Genomic DNA, 19,988 nt, shown 5'->3' with positions numbered 1-19,988 from the left:
TTGTCCGACTAGAATAGGTGCTTACCTAGAATGAATAATGAAACTAGAATCTGAGAGCTAAAATCTAAAAGTTAGCTCATACTCTTTGTTGCTTTTCAGCTAAAATTAAACCCAGAACTATTTCAAGCCTTCATGAGTTTAGTTATGGGCAAAGTATACCCTAATCTCGGGTAAGCCTTGCTGAGTATTAGTATACTCAGTCTTGCTGGTGAAATTTTCAGGTTTGACCTTCGAGAACCCCACGGATAGTCCTGCATGGCCAACCTCTGTTCCGTTTGGCTGGTCCGTGGAGTGGGATCCGTCCCCGGCTGGCAGTGACCCTCCTGAATGACGCCATGCTTCGGGCTGAGTGTGGTGTCAACCTTCGCGACGTGTGTAGTCGCGTGTTAATTTTCTTCCGCTGTGAACTTGACAAGCATGTTTAGCTTGTCGGTTTAAACAATGTTTGTTTATTACCTTAAGTTTGAAACAGTTTGTAATGATGTTTAATATTCTGTGAATTAAAAGTTGATGAGTTATTATGTAATTGTAAACTCGCCTTCGTGCGAGGTAAACCTGCTTCGATCCTGTTGAACCGTGGTTGCATCGGGCGGAGACCCGACAGACCAATGGGTTGTTCCGTTTGAAGTGCGTTGAGTTAGTATCGGCTGCATAGCGATAACTAGCGCACTTGAGCCGGAATAATTCAGACGGTTCTGCCACAGGCGGGCGACGGGGGCTCGCCGTGATGGCTGGTCACCTCCGGAGGTCATGTCGAGGCGTGTTTTCGCCTATTCTCGTGTCAGAGGCTTGATCTCCGACGTGAGCCTTTACTCTCGTGGGGCCCTAGGGGTCACACATCCCTGAGATGGGCGCGGCCTTGTCCGTACACTCAGGGTCGGGCGAGGCGGAAAACTCTCCCATAGGGGTCGGATGAGGCGGAACCCGCGCCCTCGGGATCGGGCGAGGCAGCTCACGCCCCGCATCTGGGCCTGATACTAGACCGTCGTCGTTCCTTTAGCTAGTGGGCCATTCTCAGCCGCTTGGCTGCCCGGTTAGGCCGTGCTGCATAGTTTAAGAGGACTAATCCATAATTAGATCTCTAAAGATAGTATTTTGGGGATCCATGATGTTCGCCCCCGTCAAGGGTGGTTTTGCAAAACAGCCGGCACTCGCGCGGGTCGACACGCGTTCACTTTTTCGCGTGGAACGCAGGGAGGAGGCCAAAGGGCCGTGGGTTTTAATCAAGCTGATTTCTTCTATCGCCTTTTTTTTATATCACTGGCAAAAAAAAGGCACTCGAGGCTTTCACCTTTTATTCGGCTCATCAGGTTATCAAGCGGCCCGGCGGTTGAGGTCGTCGAACCCGTTGTGGCCAGCAGTTTGGGGCGGCCCAGCTAGGAACCCCCAGGTCCACACAACTCTGAAGAGTTTTTTTAGAAAGGGGATAAAAAAATTAAAATTCAAAAAAAGGGAGCCGGATGGGAAAAATTAGGAAAATAGGAACCTCCCGCCCTTTGATCGGGCGGGAGGCGTGGGGCCGGGGACCTCCCGCCCACCCATCGGGCGGGAGGTTCCTAAAAAATTTCCAGGGGCCTCTTCACGAATAAGAAAAGTTTCTTATTCGCGAAGAGGTCCCTGAAGCAGGCCTTCCGCCCGGCCAGTGGGTGGGAGGCATCCCGCCCGGCCAGTGGGCGGGAGGTCCCCTGGTTATGATTTTTGTTATATTTTCGTAGAATTTATGTTTCACAAACTATTTGAAATTCAAACTTTTTTCAAATACAAGATTTATTCGCCATACTCTTATGTACGCATATAAAATTTTAATTCAATTTTACGAAGAAGATTACGGTACCTAAAACTCGTACGAAGATGGTTAAATGATACCGTTTTGCAACGTAGAATCCAAATATTACGATAGTACAATACATGAAGCCATTAAAAATAAAATAATATGATAACAAACATTACAAACATTACAAATATTACAAATACATGAATCCAAATATTCTGTCTTTAGTCAATGTGGCAAATATTACAAATACATATCCAGGCCTGATACAATCTCAACGCGGCAAATATTACATATGAGCAAACAACGTTCAAATAAAATTACAACTTAAAATGATGCCTGATGACGTACTAGCACTCGATCGGCGACGTCTCCCACTCCTTAATGCAACCGGAGGTCTTCCATCTGTAACATCACCTGTAGGGCTAGCTTCAGCAGAACTGGGGCCAGCATCATTGTTTGGACAACATTTATACGTGTGTCCAATCTGATTACATGCACTGAAGCGCTGTATCCTCGGACGGAGCTCTGACTCATCCATATCATTACGAATACGCCGTGTCTGACGGCGCCCTCTCTTAACCCGTGATGATCTTGGGTCTGGAATATATATAACAGGATTCGCTGTCTCAGTGAACGATCCAACCAAACGGAACCCATAGATCTCATACTGCCAGGTGCTGGCAATTGTCTCCTTTCTGAAGTAATGGGAAACATATATATCAACAGGATGTCGAATATCCGCACAAGCAGCTATTACATGAGAATAAGATAAGTGCAGCAACTTGGGCCTCATGCATGAGCAACAACAAGTTCCATCAAACTTGAGAATGCACTCCTTTACAGGAGTTTGACGTCTCATGCCATGTTGCGCTCTGTCTTTAGAAAATACCTCAAACTTGAGCTCCTGTGTACCACATTGCCGTACATGGTGTAGCCGGGCGCTTTCTGCCTTCTTAGTCATATATTCTGTTATCATTTTTCCAAAATATCTGTCAGGATCTTGCATGAATACCTAATTTTTAGTGAACCGCTTCCTAAAGTAATCGGTACACCCGCGGATGATGAATTCCACAATTGCAACCAGTGGAAGCCCACGAACACCTCGCAGCACCTAATTGTAAACCTCGGCGAAGTTGGTGATCATTATGCCGTACCTTGCACCATCGGTATCGTAAAGTAACGCCCACTTCTCCTTGGGTTCATTCTCAGTCCATTCAGAAAACGTTTTCACCGCTGACCCAGACCTTCTGCGAGTACGTGCAGTATCTGTTGGCAAAGGACACAAAGCCTGTGATTCATCCTGTGCAATTATATTTTTTTATGCGTCCTCGGCTCTTTTCTTCCCGGTCAGTTCATCAAGTTTTTGCCACTGCTTGTTAAATTTTTGCTGATTCGTTTCCTTGCATAGCTTCTTGAACATATCCATAAGGTGCTTGTTCTTGAATTGCCAGAAAAAATTTGCACCGATATGTCTCATGCACCACCTACTGCGAACATCACGCCACTTAGGCGGCTGTCCGGTCTCCACACACCCCTGCTGCAAATCTAGTATTGCCCTCAGTATGCCGGCGTAACGATCATGAATCAGGCAGACATCTTCCCTATCCCGAACGACTACAAGCTTAACCCGTTCCAGGAACCGGTACCAGCTGTCTGTATTCTCACTCTCAACAAAAGTAAAAGCAACAGGAAGCAATTGATTGTTTCCATCCACTCCAATAGCTGTCAGCATTTGCAATCGAGGAACGTTATCATATGCAGCCTCGAACGTACCAAATCTCATCTCCAATACCTTTTGTTTTGCACTCCACGCCTTGCTATACGAGATGGTATACTTGTACTTTTCCTAAATATACCTGATAATAGATTTTGGTTCATATGACATGTTCTCTACTATCATCCCGTACATCTCATTTGCGATGTATTGCGATGTAAGATTGCGATGGGTCTTCTGCACCCCCGGCAAATGACAAGTGTGCTGAGTGACAATTGAGCATTCCCAATAATCTTTCCATTTACCCTTATAGGCATGCACCCACCACGAACAGCCCTCCTTCACACATACCACATCGTACTTACGAGATTTGCACTCGACTATTTTAAACTCTCGCATAAGAGAGAGAGACCAATACTTAACAGCTTCCTTCACCTCTTCAATTGAGTGGTACCTCGCACCCTGGACAATTTCATTCTCCCTGCAATCCGAAGGCCCGCTAGATCTGTCATCTACGATAAGATGACTGAAGTCGCTGCTTACCCATTCTTCAGACACATCATCGTCATCGTCAGACGAATCGGTATTCATTGCTTGATCCAATTCACGTTCTTCGTCTTGCAGCTGTTCTACAATAAAGGGTATGTTCTCTCCCTCATCGGCCACGCATTGAGGTGCTGCGGTGCCACCTGCCTAAATGTTTGCCTCCTCAACTTCTTCATCAATATTTTCATCCCCCGGAGCAGCTTCAATGTTTATCAAAGGGTTCTGGTGCACACTGACAAGGAGTACCAGTGGCCATTGCCAATGACTTGCATTTTGCAGATAAGTTAACCAGTCCTCGTTGCTTGCAAGTGGCATCAGCTCCCAGATCAAAAGCATGAGTGGTACGATTTATGACGCATTGAACACTCACAGTGTGTGTCTCCTGATTAATCCTTAATTCCCTCATTAACCAGTTGCATAGGGATTCAAATGTCCTCTCGTGCGGTCGGGTAATTCCTCTGACCGCACAGTTGAATTCACTTAAATCTACCCCATTCGGCCCATAAATCACATTTCCTTCTCTGTAATATATACTGAAAAGACCCTTCTCGGAAGACATATCTGTCAATCATTAATAAACTAGTTATACCACAGAACGACAACCCTAAGTTTCAGCGATTCTCAGATTATATTTTACAGGTTCTAAACTATTCAGAATATAAATTATACTAAAAACAAATAAAAATACTAAAAACTATTCAAAACATAACTACTCTAAGAAATATTTCCTAGATTATAGTTATTTTCAAGTAATTATACGGCTAGAATGAGAATATACCTCCAAACGACGTCTGAACAGGGCTTCGCCGCTTCCTCTTCTCTCTTCCTCTCCTCTCTTTCTTTTTTTTCTAATTTTTGCTGGATAAAATGAAATTTTTGGGGCAGGTTGGGGCTTATATAGCTGGGGGGTCCTCCCGCCCGACCAAAGGGCGGGATGCCCCTCAGGACACATCCCGCCCGTTGGATGGGCGGGATGCCCCCGCAGGGACCTCTTCGTGAATTTCTTATTTGCGAAGAGGCCCTTGGGGAACCTCCCGCCCGCTGGATGGGCGGGAGGTCCCCGGCCCCACGCCTTCCGCCCGATCAGCGGGCAGGAGGTACCTATTTTTTAAAATGTTTCCAACCAGCACCGCTTTTCCCAATTTTATTTTTTTATTCTTTTTTAAAAAAAATTCCAACTCTGAAGCCCAGTCGACCAGGTCCACACGAGCACTAACGGCAACGGAGCACGGAGCCCAAGCCGCGCCTCCATCCTCCTGCCCTGCACCACCATCGCGCCACCGCTTCTGTTCATCTTCTCCCACCGGCCGGCGGCTGCCGCCTCTCCCGGTCCCAGTCACCAATCTCTTCTTCCCACCCGGCCCACTCCCGAAGCAGCTTCCCTCCCGCTCCCACCCCTCGGCCGCCTCCGCTTCCTTTTCCTCAAGCCGGCCGCTTCTGCTCCTATCCTGCCGCCCTGCCGGCCGCCACCTCATCTCACCAGATCTTCCGGCCGCCGACCAGCGGTAGGCGTGGACCGCCATGGAGTAGGTGCCGAAGCTCCCGCCCTCCGCCCCGAAGGGTGCAAAGAGCACGAACCCACGCGCGGCGGCCGGCTCCATCTTCCACGACGGCGACAGGCGACGGTGGCGCCGCCAGCCTGTTTCGACTCGCTTCCCCATCCCGTACCGGCGAGCTTCGACAAGCCGAGCTGGAGCTTCGGTCGAGCCGAACTCGAGCCTGCCTGATTGGAAGCTCGAGGGTCAAACCAGGCTCGGCTCGAGTTGGCGTTCGAGCTCGAGCCGCGCTCCTGAGCCCGCTCGTGCTCGGCTCGTCGACAGCCCTGGCATCGGTTTCTCTATTATAACTGCGCTGCGCGTCTGCGCCGCCGCCTCTGCTCCTCTGCTGCCCCCTTCAAATCGGGCACCACAACCCTTAGTCTGCTGGGGAGCAGAGGGGGGAGCCGAACGGATTGGGGTCGAATCTTCTCCTCAATCCCTCGACTAGAGCTACCCCGCCCTTTGGAAATCCTCGATCTGGTAAGCTCCAACAACTGGTTCCCTGATAATTTTTTTAGCCTTAATCGAACGCTTTGTTGGGGTCGGGAGAATTTGGTGGGCTTCGGCCGAGAAGGACCGAATTCGATCTGTATTCTTCTGTTGCACTTATATCTGAGGAGATCGTAGAGGCGTAGGGACGGGACTCCCTTCCCGAGTACTCTCTTTGGTTCGTTGTTGTAAGAGGAAGATTTGATTTTGTTGTTCATTTGGGGGTCGGAGCCTTGGAGGCTTCTTGATTTGTGCTGTGCAGACTTTCTACTGGTCATGCAATTTAGTGAAAAGGTTCGGAAATCCAGATTCTTGATGCTGCTAGGTTAATTGTGATGATGCATTTGATAAAAAAGCCCCAATTTTGATTTGAATTTAATCATAGTGGTTGAAAATAGTTGCTTTCTTGTATTGTTCAAAAGTATCGAAGCGCCCCTAATTCCAGTCTGGATCCTAGGCCTAGCCTGGGTGCCCATCTCCTTGTGTAGTATGACATAACTACAAAATGTGTTGACTTCCTTTTGTCATCTGGGTAAAAGGTCATGACTTCAACATCTTCCTTGCTGTTTTTCACCAGTACAAGATTACAAAGATATGGTTAGCCAAAACTCAGAAACATACCATGTTCGGCTGGGTGATTCTAAGTCGAAGGCAGATTAATAGCAAATTGAGCTTGCTACCACAGATTAAATTCATTTTTTGTGCACAAATCCACTTAATGCTGTGAGACGTCTAGCAAACAAAACCCTTAAAGATATCTGGATTGGTGATGTGCTAGGTTGCAAACATTTGTAGGGCTATATTCAATTCAAATACTACGTCCGTAATGTTATAGTAATACACTGTAGAAATCTATCTAAATTATTTTTATGAGCTACAATGGTATAAAACGATACTTATTTGTGACTAGTCAGAGGGAGTACCAGAATTTATTCATCTAGAGTTGCAGATAATTGACAGATTGTAAAGACCAAAGACTGCATAGGCTGTGCTTTGTGACTTGCTAAAATATTGCTCTTTGCAGGTGAACTGAGTATATTTCTGGCAGTGGAAGAAAGGAACTTGGTCCATTAATTTTGTCACAAAGTGGAACCAGGCAATATGACATCAGTAGGCCTACTAAATCCTTCATCAGGTTATGAAGCTAGTACTAGTGGCGCCACTGATCGGTTGCCAGATGAGATGAACGGGATGAGCATAAGAGATGAAAAGGAAGTTGAAGCTGTTGTTGTCAATGGCAATGGGATGGAGGTTGGTCATACCATCGTAACATCTGTTGGTGGAAGAAATTCACAGTCAAGGCAGGTAATAAGCTAAATAATGCAGAGCCATGTCAATCTTAAATATCAACTTCGGTAGAGGAGCATATATTGTCAACACGATAAATTATTGATATTATGCGCGGCAGCCTCTTTTTCTTTCCTTTTTTGGCCATCATTTTCAGTCCCTCTTAACAGAATGCTCAAGATTTGTAATACTAAATATTTTACTAAATTGCAGACCATTAGTTACATGGCAGAGCGTATTGTAGGGCAAGGTTCATTTGGAGTTGTCTTCCAGGTTGGTTGTTGTACACCAAAATTACCTTTTGTATCGTTCTACACTATCATGTGTTATATTCTGTTAGAATTTTTGTGTATAGCATTACTGATATTCACTTTTTGTTCAAATTACAATTAACAGGCCAGGTGTCTGGAAACTAGTGAGAGAGTAGCTATAAAGAAAGTTCTTCAAGATGTGAGGTATAAGAACCGTGAGCTGCAAACAATGCAAGTTCTTGATCACCCTAATGTCGTATGCTTGAAGCATTACTTTTGCTCGACAACTGAAAAGGAAGAGCTTTACCTCAATTTGGTGCTTGAATATGTGCCAGAAACTGTTCACCGTGTTATTAAACATTACAATAAGATGAATCAACGTATGCCGTTGATATATGTTAAACTCTATATGTACCAGGTAAAGTTTTGCAACTTTGCGAGTACCTTTCAACACAACTCTAGCTTTTTACTTATTTCAATAATTCTTTGAACTTGTTTTATTGAACTAAATTTACAGATTTGTAGAGCTTTGGCTTACATGCATAACTGTGTAGGAGTATGCCACAGAGATATAAAGCCACAAAATATTCTGGTATTGCATGTGGTTATACTTTTTCAAAGTGATTACAGAAACATTTTTTCTTGGATTGTTAATGGTCTCTGGTGATTTGATATTGGCTTATTGTTGTAACAGGTGAACCCACATACTCATCAACTGAAATTGTGTGATTTCGGCAGTGCGAAAGTCTTGGTATGGTTCATAACTTCTAGATGTACTGAATGCCACCTGAAAAATCGCATAATCTATGTTATGCCACCTAAAATTGCAAATATTCTACCTATGTTAATAGGTACAAGGGGAACCAAATATTTCATATATATGTTCTAGATACTACAGAGCTCCAGAGCTCATATTTGGTGCTACAGAGTACACGACAGCTATTGACGTGTGGTCTGCTGGTTGCGTTCTTGCTGAACTTCTTCTAGGGCAGGTAAGAGATCAACCAAGTTAATTGTGATCTATCAGCTAAATGCTTGAAGCAACTTCTTTATAAGATATCTGTTGTTGGATAGCCTGTTTTTCCTGGGGATAGTGGTGTCGATCAGCTTGTTGAAATTATCAAGGTAACAGCGACTTCTTTCAATTGAAGATATTTTAGCTAGGTACCCATTCTGTTTGACTCATGCAGGAGGCTCATTTTTCTTTCAGGTTCTAGGTACTCCGACACGGGATGAAATTAAGCGCATGAACCCAAACTATACTGAGTTTAAGTTCCCACAAATCAAAGCTCACCCATGGCACAAGGTAAAAGGTTCACATCTTGTAGCTTTCCTTTTCTTTAAAGATTTCTGTTTCCTATGCTAAATCTGATGATGCCATTATTTTCACCAGATCTTCCACAAAAGAATGCCATCTGAAGCTGTAGATCTTGTTTCTCGGCTCCTACAGTACTCACCAAACCTTCGGTGCACTGCAGTAAGTACTAAAACACTTCATCTTAGGAAATCTGTAGCATTTGAGATTAATCTGTAGCAAAGAATCTAATAATATTTTTGTTCATTGTCTCTCTAACAGTTGGAGGCGCTAATCCATCCATTCTTTGATGAACTACGGGATCCAAATGCCCGGTTACCGAACGGTCGTTCTCTTCCCCATCTCTTCAATTTTAAGCCTAATGGTAAGTGCATTTTATTTTTACATGTGCATCAACTGAAACCTCCTATCAGGAGATCCTGATATTCTACGTGCCCAACTTGAACAGAGTTACGAGGAGTACCAATGGATTTTGTCATGAAATTAATTCCTCAGCATGCCAAGAAGCAATGTGCCTTCTTAGGAATATGAGGAAGCAGTTCAGAGTGCTCACAAAAAGAAGCAAGCAGCAGTTTGGAGATTACCTGCATATTACATCAATATTGTGTTGAAAACTGCAGAGTAGCATTCGCCTACAGTATTATTGGATGGGCAATGCAGCCTACAGTATTATTGGATGGGCAATGCATGCTGTTTTCTTTCACTCTGGCTGTGATGTCTCATGTTTGTTCTACAACGGTGGTGAGCCCTTTCACCACATTCTGTAAAGCTGATGAAGACATAAAGCGTGATCCTTTCCTGTGGTCTGTATATTGGTCTGCCCCAACCTTGAAACTCATTCTTTGCATATTTTATTCTTTCTTTTTGGAGATGGATTCTTTGCATATCTATCTGTATCACCAAATGAAAAAAAAAGAACTATCATATGTATGTTTGATCTGGATTCTTTTTCCTGAGGCTGTATCGGTTTTCAGCTACCATTGGAGTTAAACCCTTTTAATCTGTAACAGTCATGAGCAAGAAAAGGTCATCAGCAGATGATGTCTTTTCCAGTCTAAGCTAGTCTTTGTATTTCTATTATCCTTTTGTGTTCAACATTGGGTCCTATTCGTTCCTAATGCAAAAATGATAATTGTGTGGAGCTATTTAGTCATATTTCTTGTTATCAGTTGCAATTCTTCTACTGAGATGCTGAGAGAAACAGACGAACATGAATTGTTTGATTTTAACTTCCTGTCACCCCGTTATATTGCTCGAGCTCAAGGTTTGAAGGTAGAAGGTATTGGGACATGAGCTTGACATGGTAACTTCAAAACTTCAGATATCAGTTATTGCCGGATGGATTACCTTCTTTTTCTTTTTTTTTTTGACTAGGCCGGATGGATTACCTAATTGATTTGCTAGAGCGGAATTCTAGTGTTGGATCTCCGAATGGGTTTAACCATTAATCGCTGGACACCCCTGCAGAAACGGAAACTTTTGTGTCTATATCATTTCTTATTTGGTTTGTTTATTTTATTCTTTGAAACATAACCCGGCAGAGATTGCCGGACTTGTATTAATTAATAGATAAGTTATTTGTCTCTACCTGAACACTTGTAGGCATGACTGATACAGCTCGTTACCATAACTGGGGAGGTACTAAGACCTTGTTTTCTTGAACTTTTAGGGATTTTTAGATCATAGGTTTTTGGAATTTTGGGATCTCTGAAAGTTAGAAGCACTCAAAAGCTAGAAGCTAGAAGCACGTGTGCTTTTTTTCTCCTCTTTTACGATTATACAGTACAACTCAAATACTTACAACGCACGCACACTCATCCTTATAAACGCACGCATGGAAACCTTGCCTCTATCAGTATCTTCGAAGACTGAGTCGGCAAATTCTCGATATTGACGAAGTCAACACAGATACCTTGCTGCCGATGGAAACGTCGCCTACCACTGTTTCAGCACGACGTTGTTAAATTCTAAAAATTTGCTCCACGGATAGTCAAACCTAGAACCTAAGATACTACCGAGATTTCTGTAACCACAAGAACATCGTCTATCATGTGCTTTTAATTTTCATGCTTTTGGATATCGTAAAAGTTAGTAGTTTAAAAATACCTAAAAACTCAAATAAATACGATTTAAGAACCTTTTGGACTTCTAAATCGCATATCTATCCCCCTAACATTTACAATACCATTAATATAATTTCTTACATGGTTTTGAAGGCTAATACCCGAGACTAACCTCAGCGTGAAATTTGAAGTTAGATGCAATTTTTTAGGTACACGACTCTTGAATTCGAAAAAACGTATAATTGTGTTGTGTTAATTTTAGTAGATACTACCAACTGAAAGGGATTTGTTTGCAAATCCAGAGCCAATGGTGCAGCAGAGATTCTGCCATTTCTGCAGAAGCCGCAGCAGACCGCGAGACGCCAAACTTGAGTAAGAACCCTAAACCCCCTCGGCCCCGGCCCACCCGAGCGACCCGGCGAGGAAGGCAGCCCGCAGCACCACCAGCCATGTGGCGCCGCGCCTCCCAGCTCCTCCTCCGCACCACCGCCGCCGCCACCCGGCGCCTCCAGCACCCGCACCCGCACCCGCTTCCGCTTCCACCCCCATCCCGGCCGCTCCCCCTCGCGCCCACATGGGTCGCCTCCGCGTCCTCCTACGCCACCCAGGCAGCGGCGGCTGCGGCGGCGCCGGCGCCGGCGCGGAAGCCCCTGCGGACGGTGGGTTCCCTGCTGCGGCTCAACGACCTGCGGGACAACCCGGGCGCGCGGAAGCAGAAGACGCGTAAAGGACGCGGGATCGGCTCCGGGAAGGGCAAGACGGCCGGCCGCGGACACAAGGGACAGAAGGCGCGAGGAACCGCCAGGTTCGGCTTCGAGGGCGGCCAGACCCCGCTCCGCCGCCGCCTGCCCCGGCGTGGATTCAAGAACCGCTTCTCCCTCACGTTCCAGGTCCGTCCCTGCAGCATCTATTGCTTATTTTCCCCCCTTCCATTTCCTCTCCCTTCTCGCATCTGTAGTGCGCATCAGGTGTTCCATCGATGTCGTGTCCTTGGCTTGACGATTGCCAGCATACTGGCATTTTCATTCCTTGGTTTCCTGATAATCAGTACATCATGGGATCTGGTACCTTCTGTTGTGACGCTTCATTAAAAATGCTGCTAACTTACACGGCAAAATTGGATTTGTACATATGGTGGTTGATCTTTGTTCAACTGACATATCTGTGGTAAAATGTGTTGAAAGTAGCATTTACGGATTGCTGAATATGTACCATGAAAATTTGCTTAAAATCGTGGTGTGGTCCATGTTGGTGCATGACTGCATGTAAATATCATTTTTACATCACTCGTTGGGATAGTGCTATTGAGTAGTTATGAGTCATTTTTGTTCAACGAATTTAGGAATTTTTTGTATATTTAGTCCCATAGAAAGCAGAATGAACTGAATAAGAAACTTGATAGCAGAACATTGCGGTTTCAACTACATGGCTTAGGGCCCTGCTGCAGTAATGTTTCTGCACCACAATCACAATCTTGTTGCATAAGAATTCCTTGCAGTGATGAAGATAGAGTAAAACCAACCACACCTAACCAAGCTGAAATAACTGAAATATGCTGTAATTTTGTCTGCCTTAGTTTGGTTTCAAATGTGTCAGACAGTATAAATCGAATAAGAACATTGTTGTAGAGCCTTGATTTTTTTCAGACCAATGTAGATATCCTGTACATTCATAACATTAAGGTCGATAGTTGTTTCGAAAATCGCTTTTTGTTTAATGAATGCTTTGGACATATTGAACTGCATTGATGAATTTACTAGTTATCCAATTTCAGTTCCTTCATTTGGTTCCTCCACAAAACGGAATTTACAATTTGTCTAGGATATTCATGAGAACTTTCTGAGTGGTTGGACCAGTTAAGTGGGTGTTCTAGATTTGTTTTGAGGTAGAGTATGCTTTCTGTGTGCCATGGTGAAGCCACTCACGAAAGGAGAGAAAATGAAAAGAAAATAGTGGAACAAGAAGCATTATTACATCTCTATGCTCCTTTACAACAGAAATTCCTCAATACATAGTGTTCTTTAAACTTAGGTTGTGTTTGGATACATGGTATCTGTGGATTGCGGAATGAGAAGGGACTAATTAGTGGGATAGGGAAACATACAGATTTTTTAGCCCCGTTCTATTGTTTGGATACATCTGGCTGAGGGTAAAGAAATTCCCTTCATCATAACTTTCCTTCTAGTCGGATCCATAGTGATTACATTAATTGGAACAGTGCTGATCTTTTTGTGCCATGATAGCACCAATTGTGCCATGTAGCAACGTCTATAGGTTATGACATGAATGGAGTGGTGTATTTGAAGGTGACGAAGAATAGTTGAGAAGCTATTTGGATTTTGGAGGGCGAGTTTGCTACAGTTGATGGTATTGAAGCTCAAAGGTCACATTTACGTTTAATAGAAACCCTTTACTGAATCTACAGTGTAAAAAGGCACCATTGACAGACATATGGTACTCAACTATCCTTGACACTCCCACACGCTTCAAGAGGCATACAGAGTAGGAAGGAGTTTGACAAACGGATAACACTAAGGCCCAGTTTGGAACCTTGGAATTGAATTCCATTCTAATAATTATAATTTAGACACAAATCTATTAAGCTAATATGATTATATATGGAATATATTTGTATACAATTGTTGGCCATATGAGGGAGATACCTATGTGCTATATTTCTACTATAGAGGTGTGAGCCAAAGAGCATGCTATAAGTTACGGAATAGAAACATAGCTTGGTGGTGTATAGAATCAATTTCCATCTCCTATCCTATGAATTTAGGATAGGCTTATATCCTAAGTTACACGGATATGGATATGCGTATCAGTATCGTGGCCGATACGGGTACGCCGATACGGCACTTTCCCAAAAAACTCCCGACACGTGGATAAGTTTCAGAATTTTTTAAAAAATAAATAAATAAAGAACAATGCATATCAAAGTTCACAACAATAAGAAATCGAAGTTCAACATAGGCAAATAGCAGTCAATACATAACAAACATAGCTAAATCTAGGAAACTACTATAATGGTAACATGAGCCCACAGTGGAGCCTTTATATAAATCGTGGATGCAGATCCTGTACTACCACTAGCACTTGCGCTAGCACCTCCAGCAGTAGCACTAGCATTGCTCGATGTAGCCATCTACAGAAGAAAGCAAGAACAGTTCTGAGGTAGTTAGGTCTCTAGATCGGGGAGGAGGAAATCAGAGAGGAAAAATATGGAAGGAAGAAATCAATCCAGAGCCTAGAGGACGACGGGAACAGGAAACTCACCGTGGGGCCCGTCAAGTGCTGGCCGTGGGGGGGCTAGGTCAGGGGTTGGGATATGAGGCTGAACTGCTTCGTGGGCTGGGCCGTATCCCAAAAACGTGCAGATTCGTGTCTGGCCCACGTATCGATTTATTCGCGATTTTATTTTTTCCCGGTACTCCGTGGGTACGTATCCGCGCCGTATCAGCACCGTATCCGTGTCTGACATGTATCGGACACGCGATACGTGGCCTGAGAGCCGTGTCCGGGTAACAGAGCTTATATCTAAACTTTGGAAAGTGGTTGGAAAGTGGTGGGATGTCAAATCCTAAGCCAAATAGCCTAGTTTATTAAGTAGATTTCAATTCCTCCAAAATGAGAGGATCCAAACAGCCCCTAAGGGAAATCTGTAAAGGTCTTGCAATTATCATTGTGGCGTGCAATTATTGAAATACAAAGCACCAACGTTAGTCATCTACAAATCGGTCTTGTCTTCAGAAAGTCTTTCAGCTGTCTATGATATATGACTATATTGAGCAAATTGTGAATACTACTGGTCCTTGCCCATGCATGACTTGAACCTCTTTGAATTGTCTGGTATGACAATATTTGATGTTAATAACATTTCCTTCTGATCAGCCCTGTGGACTGGGGAAAATTGCAAAGCTCATCAATGCTGGAAAAATTGATTCGTCTGAACTGATAACAATGAAGACACTGAAGGTACTTGGAATTATTTCTTTCATCCTGTATGTTTCTGTTGTTTTTTAGTTTAATGGCAATAACATCTGTATCCCACTTCGCCAGGAAACAGGTGCCATTGGGAAGCAAATAAAGGATGGAATTCGCTTAATGGGTCGTGGAGCAGAAGAAATCAAATGGCCAATTCACCTTGAGGTAAACGTAATCTCCAGTTCAAAAAGTATTTGTATCTAATCAGGGGTGAAATTTACTCTTGTAGTTTCCTATTTCCTTGCATGCCATCTTATCAGATGCATGCTTCTCTTCAAAATTCAATGCCTAGCTCTTACCTAGAAGCAAAATGTTCTACTTCTTGTTGCACTGATCACACAATCTTATAACAAAAAATTGGACATGTATTGGAGAAAGATATATTTTTACATTAAGCTGATACCTGTAATGAGCTTAGTTCACCTTATGATCAAGCCTTTTTATAGCTTGCAATCATGCTGAGTACAGATAATTTTCTTTCGACCCTGTTGATGTCCAGAATGGCACTCATGCCTTCTATAAAGTCCAGAATGAATGTTAAGCCTTTACCTACAATGGTTACTTTTGTTCATTGCTGCATTTGAGAGCATAAACATTGAGCATGAACTGGAATTTGTACCTCAGGATGCAACCATACTGAGAGTACTACTGGTGATTGGTTTCTTGGTAGAGATAGATAGGTAGTTCAATCATGCTGAGAGCTTGCTGGTTTGATTGTAGTGACTTCTAGATGTTTCTGCTGTGGACTAGTTTGACATTTTAGTACCCTAATTTCTGAAACTTCTGCAGTTGCTGGTGCTATTTTACATATTTGTTTCTGGAACCAGAAACCCGTTCTTAAACAGTAAGAGACAACGCACTGAAAATTGCAGGTATCAAGGACAACAGCAAGAGCAAAAGCTGCCGTGGAAGCAGCTGGTGGGACAGTAAGGCTGGTATACTACAATAAGCTTGGATTCCGGGCGCTCCTGAAACCCGAGTGGTTTGAGAAGAAGGGCCGCCTGCTACCAAAAGCGGCACGGCCTCCTCCCAAGCAACGAGACAAGGTGGATAGCATCGGCCGCCTGCCCGCACCGACAAAGCCACTCCCCTTCACGCCAGAGGAGCTGGAGTTTGCAGCAAAGCGTGACGCTGCTCGCTTGAGTGTGACTGCATAAGAATTTTCTTTTTTCCAGTATGACTGCATAAGGTCGAAGCACGGTGGAGGTACTTTTTTTTTCATTCTACACACCAAACAAGGCAGGCCCTTCTGAATGTGTACCGCAACTAAGGGCAGGGAAGGATATGTAAGAATGGACTGTTATATCTTGATTGTGCCATTCCTTGTGGAGTTGGATCCCTTGCCTGCAGTTTCTTGATTTAGTTTGCTCTTGTCTGGGTATAGCTAGGGTGGAGGCATGTGCCTTCCGTTGTGCTGTGGTGCGCGCTTTGTGGTGCTGGGGTTCAGATAGTTGCATAGGGTGCCTCAAGAAATGACCCTGGTCCCTGGAATCAATTTGTGTGTGAGATGCATAGTGCCAGGCACCATCAAGGAGGCCCCGCTCAGCTATTTTACTCACTGAACCCGTGAAATGAAAAAGACGAATGTCTTCTATCTGATTCATTTATTATTTTTCATCTTTGTTCTTGCATTGACCACATGTCCTGATATGAATCTGCCCATGGTATAGATCCACGTCATAAGTTAGCCGTTTAGGGAGTCTACAGTACAGTGCATGACAGGCTTTGCAATCCGTTTCACAAGGCGTGCTGTGTAAATTATATACCTGAAAGGATCTGCTCGTACTGTAAGTGTATAGCAATGAATACGGTCAGATGCAGCGCTGTTGGTTGGCTTACCATCTCAGATCAGTCCCACGCTTCAACCTGAAAAACAAAGTTGGCTGCAGCATGCATGTGTGGCGTTGTTCATGTTTAAGATAAGCTGCTGCTGCCGCCTGCTGGTCAACATTTAATTAAAGGTAATCAGGCATGTTCAGACAACTAGATACCGACGGTCTTTTAAAAAAAAACCCTGCTACTCCCTGAGTTCCAACAGTTTCAAATTGTAGGTCATTTTAGCAAATTTAGATGCATAATTTTTGTTACGGATCTAGACACAATGTATATTTATATTTAGATGCATTACAAAATCTATACATCTAGATTTGTCAGAACAACTTATATTTTTGGAACGGAGAAAGTATTACCAGCGGTCATCTCTTCTGCCCCGGGTTTTTTTTATGCAAGCTTCAGCTGAATTCTAAAGCTACTGCACCAGTCTCCATCTGTCTGCCTGATTAGCCACGTCGTCTCTTCGATGGGATCGCACATCACAACTAATCCACTGGATCCATGATGTCTTGCAGTTGATTAGCATGGATATATGTCCCCTTAGTTTCCTTACTTTGTGTTATTAACAGAAAAGCCTGTAGAAATTTGTTTCACAGGCAAAGCCGGCAGAGATTACATGCAGGAGGTACAGGGCATCGAGGCGTGCTTTATCAATGCATACATTGTCATGGGGCTTCTTGTTGGTACTTCCAGATTTCTTTATGTTTTCACTGTATTGATCGACTGCTGTGCTCTGATCTCCTTTTGTTTCCAACCACGCAAAGTGTGGCGCAGAATTGGATGATTCGACATATGACTATATACTAGGTAGCACCTGCGGTTCAGACATTGGTTAGTTTCAGTAATGAGAGTTTTCTTTTTGTCAGGTAAAAGATTATGACGATTCCCCAGTTCGAAAAAATGGCTTCTAATTCTGTGGACGAATTTGCAAAATTTTAATATAGGTATGCCCCTCTTTGCTTTCTCTGCTTCTTAGGCGTTATTTGGATTCCAGGTGGTTATAATAAATCCTGTCATATTGAATATTTCCAAAGACTAAATATAAGCTAATTATAAAACTAACTGTATAAGTCTAGGGCTTATTCGCGAAACGAATCTATTAAGCCTACTTAATTCATAATTAGCATATATTTACTGTAGCATCATATGGACTAATTAGACTTAATAGATTCATCTTGAAAAATGCCTAGGGGTTATGAAATTTTTTATCATTAATCTATATTTAATACTCGTAATTAGCATCAAACATCCGATATGACGGAGCTTATTAATAAACCCTGTAGTAACTAAACCTAATCTTATTATGGAGATAATTAAGTTTAACAGCTGAGCGCATGCATTCCTTTCAAATCCGGTAAAGGCTAAACGATTGTAGCATGCAGTCATTGGCTCCCAACTCCATGATAATATCACTCATGGCTTCTTGTGCGGTGACAGCCTATACTTCTTGTTTTTTTGTGCCATTTCATTTCCTGAAGAAGCAGGGCATCTGCAAATGCTCGGTATGTAGGTGCACCCAGTTGGTAGCACGACATTCAGTTCACGGTTGCATAAACAATAGTGTAAAATCATCATGGACAGCACAGGTCCGGAGAAAAGAACGGATTCCAGTCAACTCAGAATATGCATGGTTACGCTGCAAGTTAACTGTTGAACAGCACACGCCGACAGTGTTCTGCAGGCAGGTATGGAGTAACAAGTATGTTAAACCTATGAACACATGGGCCGTGCCGTTGCAGTTCCAGAATTTTTTTTATGTTCTCACCAGATCCATCAGCCCCTCTGCTTCCTCCTTTTGTCAGTTCCGCGGAAATCCGTCCACCCAAAGTGTGGCACTAACTTGGATCAGCAGCTTGTATAAAAATATGCGCCTAGCTACTTGCAGCAAAGAGTGTTCCTTTGTCATTCATAGACAAAAGGATCAGTACTAGCTTAGCAATCCTGAATGGACGGTTGCTTGCCGTTAAGCGCACCACTTTGTCGTGCCTAGTGCTTCCAAAACTAGATGTTTGATGATCAACTCGATCAGCTGATTGTCATTTGGTGAGCATCATTATTGTGGTTTCTCTGTGACTCTGTCTGCTCATCAACTTTCAGAATGACGATGACAGTGTGACACTGCCACCGCTGAAGAGTGCACTCCTCCCAACCAAACATGGCGTTGCCAAACTTGCAGTTTTCTTGGCCACTGACGCCATGCAGCAAAGGCGTCGTTCCAGACCAGGGGTTTTCGTGCGGTACAGAGAGAACCGGCGCACCGCACATGTAGTTTGGCACTCAATTCTGCGAGGGTGACGTCTAACATCTGACGAAGAGAACTTGATGTGTCCGGTAGTGCTACGGACGCATCGATCGAGTTCCTTGTTTCAGTAGCATCACTAGCATGTTTCTATTTAGGTCGAACAGTGACCGTGGCTCGAGCTGAAAAACAGCGTCCATGCATGGTTTCCCCAATCAGATGACGGAAACAACAGCGAGACCGACCGCTGCGCGCCTTCAAACTGATCTCCGATCCAACCAACGCTAGCATGCTACTGCTCTACTGGTAGTAGTAGTAGTAGTAGTAGTAGTGCATCTTTTTGGTAGTAGGTACTCGTACTAGACTTCTCCGCCCCCCTCTACTACCGATGGATCGACCTCAATGCATGCAACCCTGAGGCCTGAGTGCAAGTGCAGCACCACATCCATGGCGAAGAAGCCGTCTGCTGCTGCTAATGCACTTGTTTAGTCGCCAAATGGACCACTCGGGCACCACCAAATCTTGTGGCCGTCAAATTTACCGCAATCAAAAAACACGCGCACGTACTCGTCGACACGCTCGTCGTCGGTCACACGCTTTCGCCCATCGTGGTGCATGCTCCAATGGCGGTGGTCCATGGCCACCGCCCCTAGCAGGATCGGGTTAATCCACTTCGTTGTATAATATATTTACAAGTATGCATGCAAAGCGCCACCTAGGCTAGGTAGTAGCTTTGCCGGAGACCTAGCTAGTGGTGGCGCTATCAGGATTGCTCGCCCGTGCACTCGCTCGATCGCCTCAGCAGCAGCAGCAGCAATCTCTGACCAGACGAGAGCGAGCGCACGCACGCATGGAGCTCCATCGGCCAATCACGCTCGAGGTTGTCGATCGATCGGCTTCGTCCTCACGGACGAAATCCCTTCTCCGATCGAGCAATAATGCAGTTGCATGC

At 44.1% G+C, this 19,988-nt stretch overlaps 2 protein-coding genes across 3 annotated transcripts; both read left to right on the top strand.

Moving 5' to 3' along the window:
• The first annotated feature begins 5,304 nt into the window (after positions 1 to 5,304).
• On the top strand, positions 5,305 to 10,067 carry LOC112893280 (shaggy-related protein kinase alpha-like). 2 transcript variants are annotated; one of them, XM_025960517.1, is made up of 12 exons: positions 5,308 to 6,052; positions 7,086 to 7,366; positions 7,562 to 7,621; positions 7,745 to 8,017; positions 8,117 to 8,191; positions 8,294 to 8,350; positions 8,451 to 8,591; positions 8,674 to 8,724; positions 8,810 to 8,905; positions 8,993 to 9,076; positions 9,176 to 9,278; positions 9,363 to 10,067. In XM_025960517.1, the coding sequence occupies exons 2-12, from the start codon at positions 7,163 to 7,165 to the stop codon at positions 9,443 to 9,445; spliced, it is 1,227 nt and encodes a 408-aa protein (XP_025816302.1). In that variant the 5' UTR covers positions 5,308 to 6,052; positions 7,086 to 7,162; the 3' UTR covers positions 9,446 to 10,067. The 2 variants fall into 2 exon arrangements, with proteins under 2 accessions (XP_025816303.1, XP_025816302.1); XM_025960518.1 differs by lacking the exon at positions 8,117 to 8,191 and having other exon boundaries at positions 5,305 to 6,052.
• Positions 10,068 to 11,315: 1,248 nt separating this feature from the next.
• Positions 11,316 to 16,567, top strand: LOC112891420 (50S ribosomal protein L15). Its single transcript, XM_025958268.1, has 4 exons — positions 11,316 to 11,867; positions 14,872 to 14,955; positions 15,040 to 15,129; positions 15,837 to 16,567. The coding sequence occupies exons 1-4, from the start codon at positions 11,427 to 11,429 to the stop codon at positions 16,119 to 16,121; spliced, it is 900 nt and encodes a 299-aa protein (XP_025814053.1). The 5' UTR covers positions 11,316 to 11,426; the 3' UTR covers positions 16,122 to 16,567.
• Positions 16,568 to 19,988: the final 3,421 nt, after the last annotated feature.

Source organism: Panicum hallii, chromosome 5 (genome assembly GCF_002211085.1).
Source record: "Panicum hallii strain FIL2 chromosome 5, PHallii_v3.1, whole genome shotgun sequence".
Classification (NCBI taxonomy): domain Eukaryota; kingdom Viridiplantae; phylum Streptophyta; class Magnoliopsida; order Poales; family Poaceae; genus Panicum; species Panicum hallii.
The sequence above is the reverse complement of the archived record's forward strand: the minus strand, read 5'-3'. Positions and strand labels throughout refer to the sequence as shown.

Excerpts from the sequence above, each read along its gene's own strand:
- LOC112891420 (XM_025958268.1), top strand. The coding sequence starts at position 11,427 with ATGTGGCGCCGCGCCTCCCAGCTCCTCCTCCGCACCACCGCCGCCGCC. Across the intron at positions 11,868-14,871 it reads GCTTCTCCCTCACGTTCCAG|CCCTGTGGACTGGGGAAAAT; the intron begins GTCCGTCCCTGC and ends CCTTCTGATCAG. Across the intron at positions 14,956-15,039 it reads TAACAATGAAGACACTGAAG|GAAACAGGTGCCATTGGGAA; the intron begins GTACTTGGAATT and ends CCACTTCGCCAG.
- LOC112893280 (XM_025960517.1), top strand. The coding sequence starts at position 7,163 with ATGACATCAGTAGGCCTACTAAATCCTTCATCAGGTTATGAAGCTAGT. Across the intron at positions 8,192-8,293 it reads TAAAGCCACAAAATATTCTG|GTGAACCCACATACTCATCA; the intron begins GTATTGCATGTG and ends TTGTTGTAACAG. Across the intron at positions 8,592-8,673 it reads CTGAACTTCTTCTAGGGCAG|CCTGTTTTTCCTGGGGATAG; the intron begins GTAAGAGATCAA and ends GTTGTTGGATAG.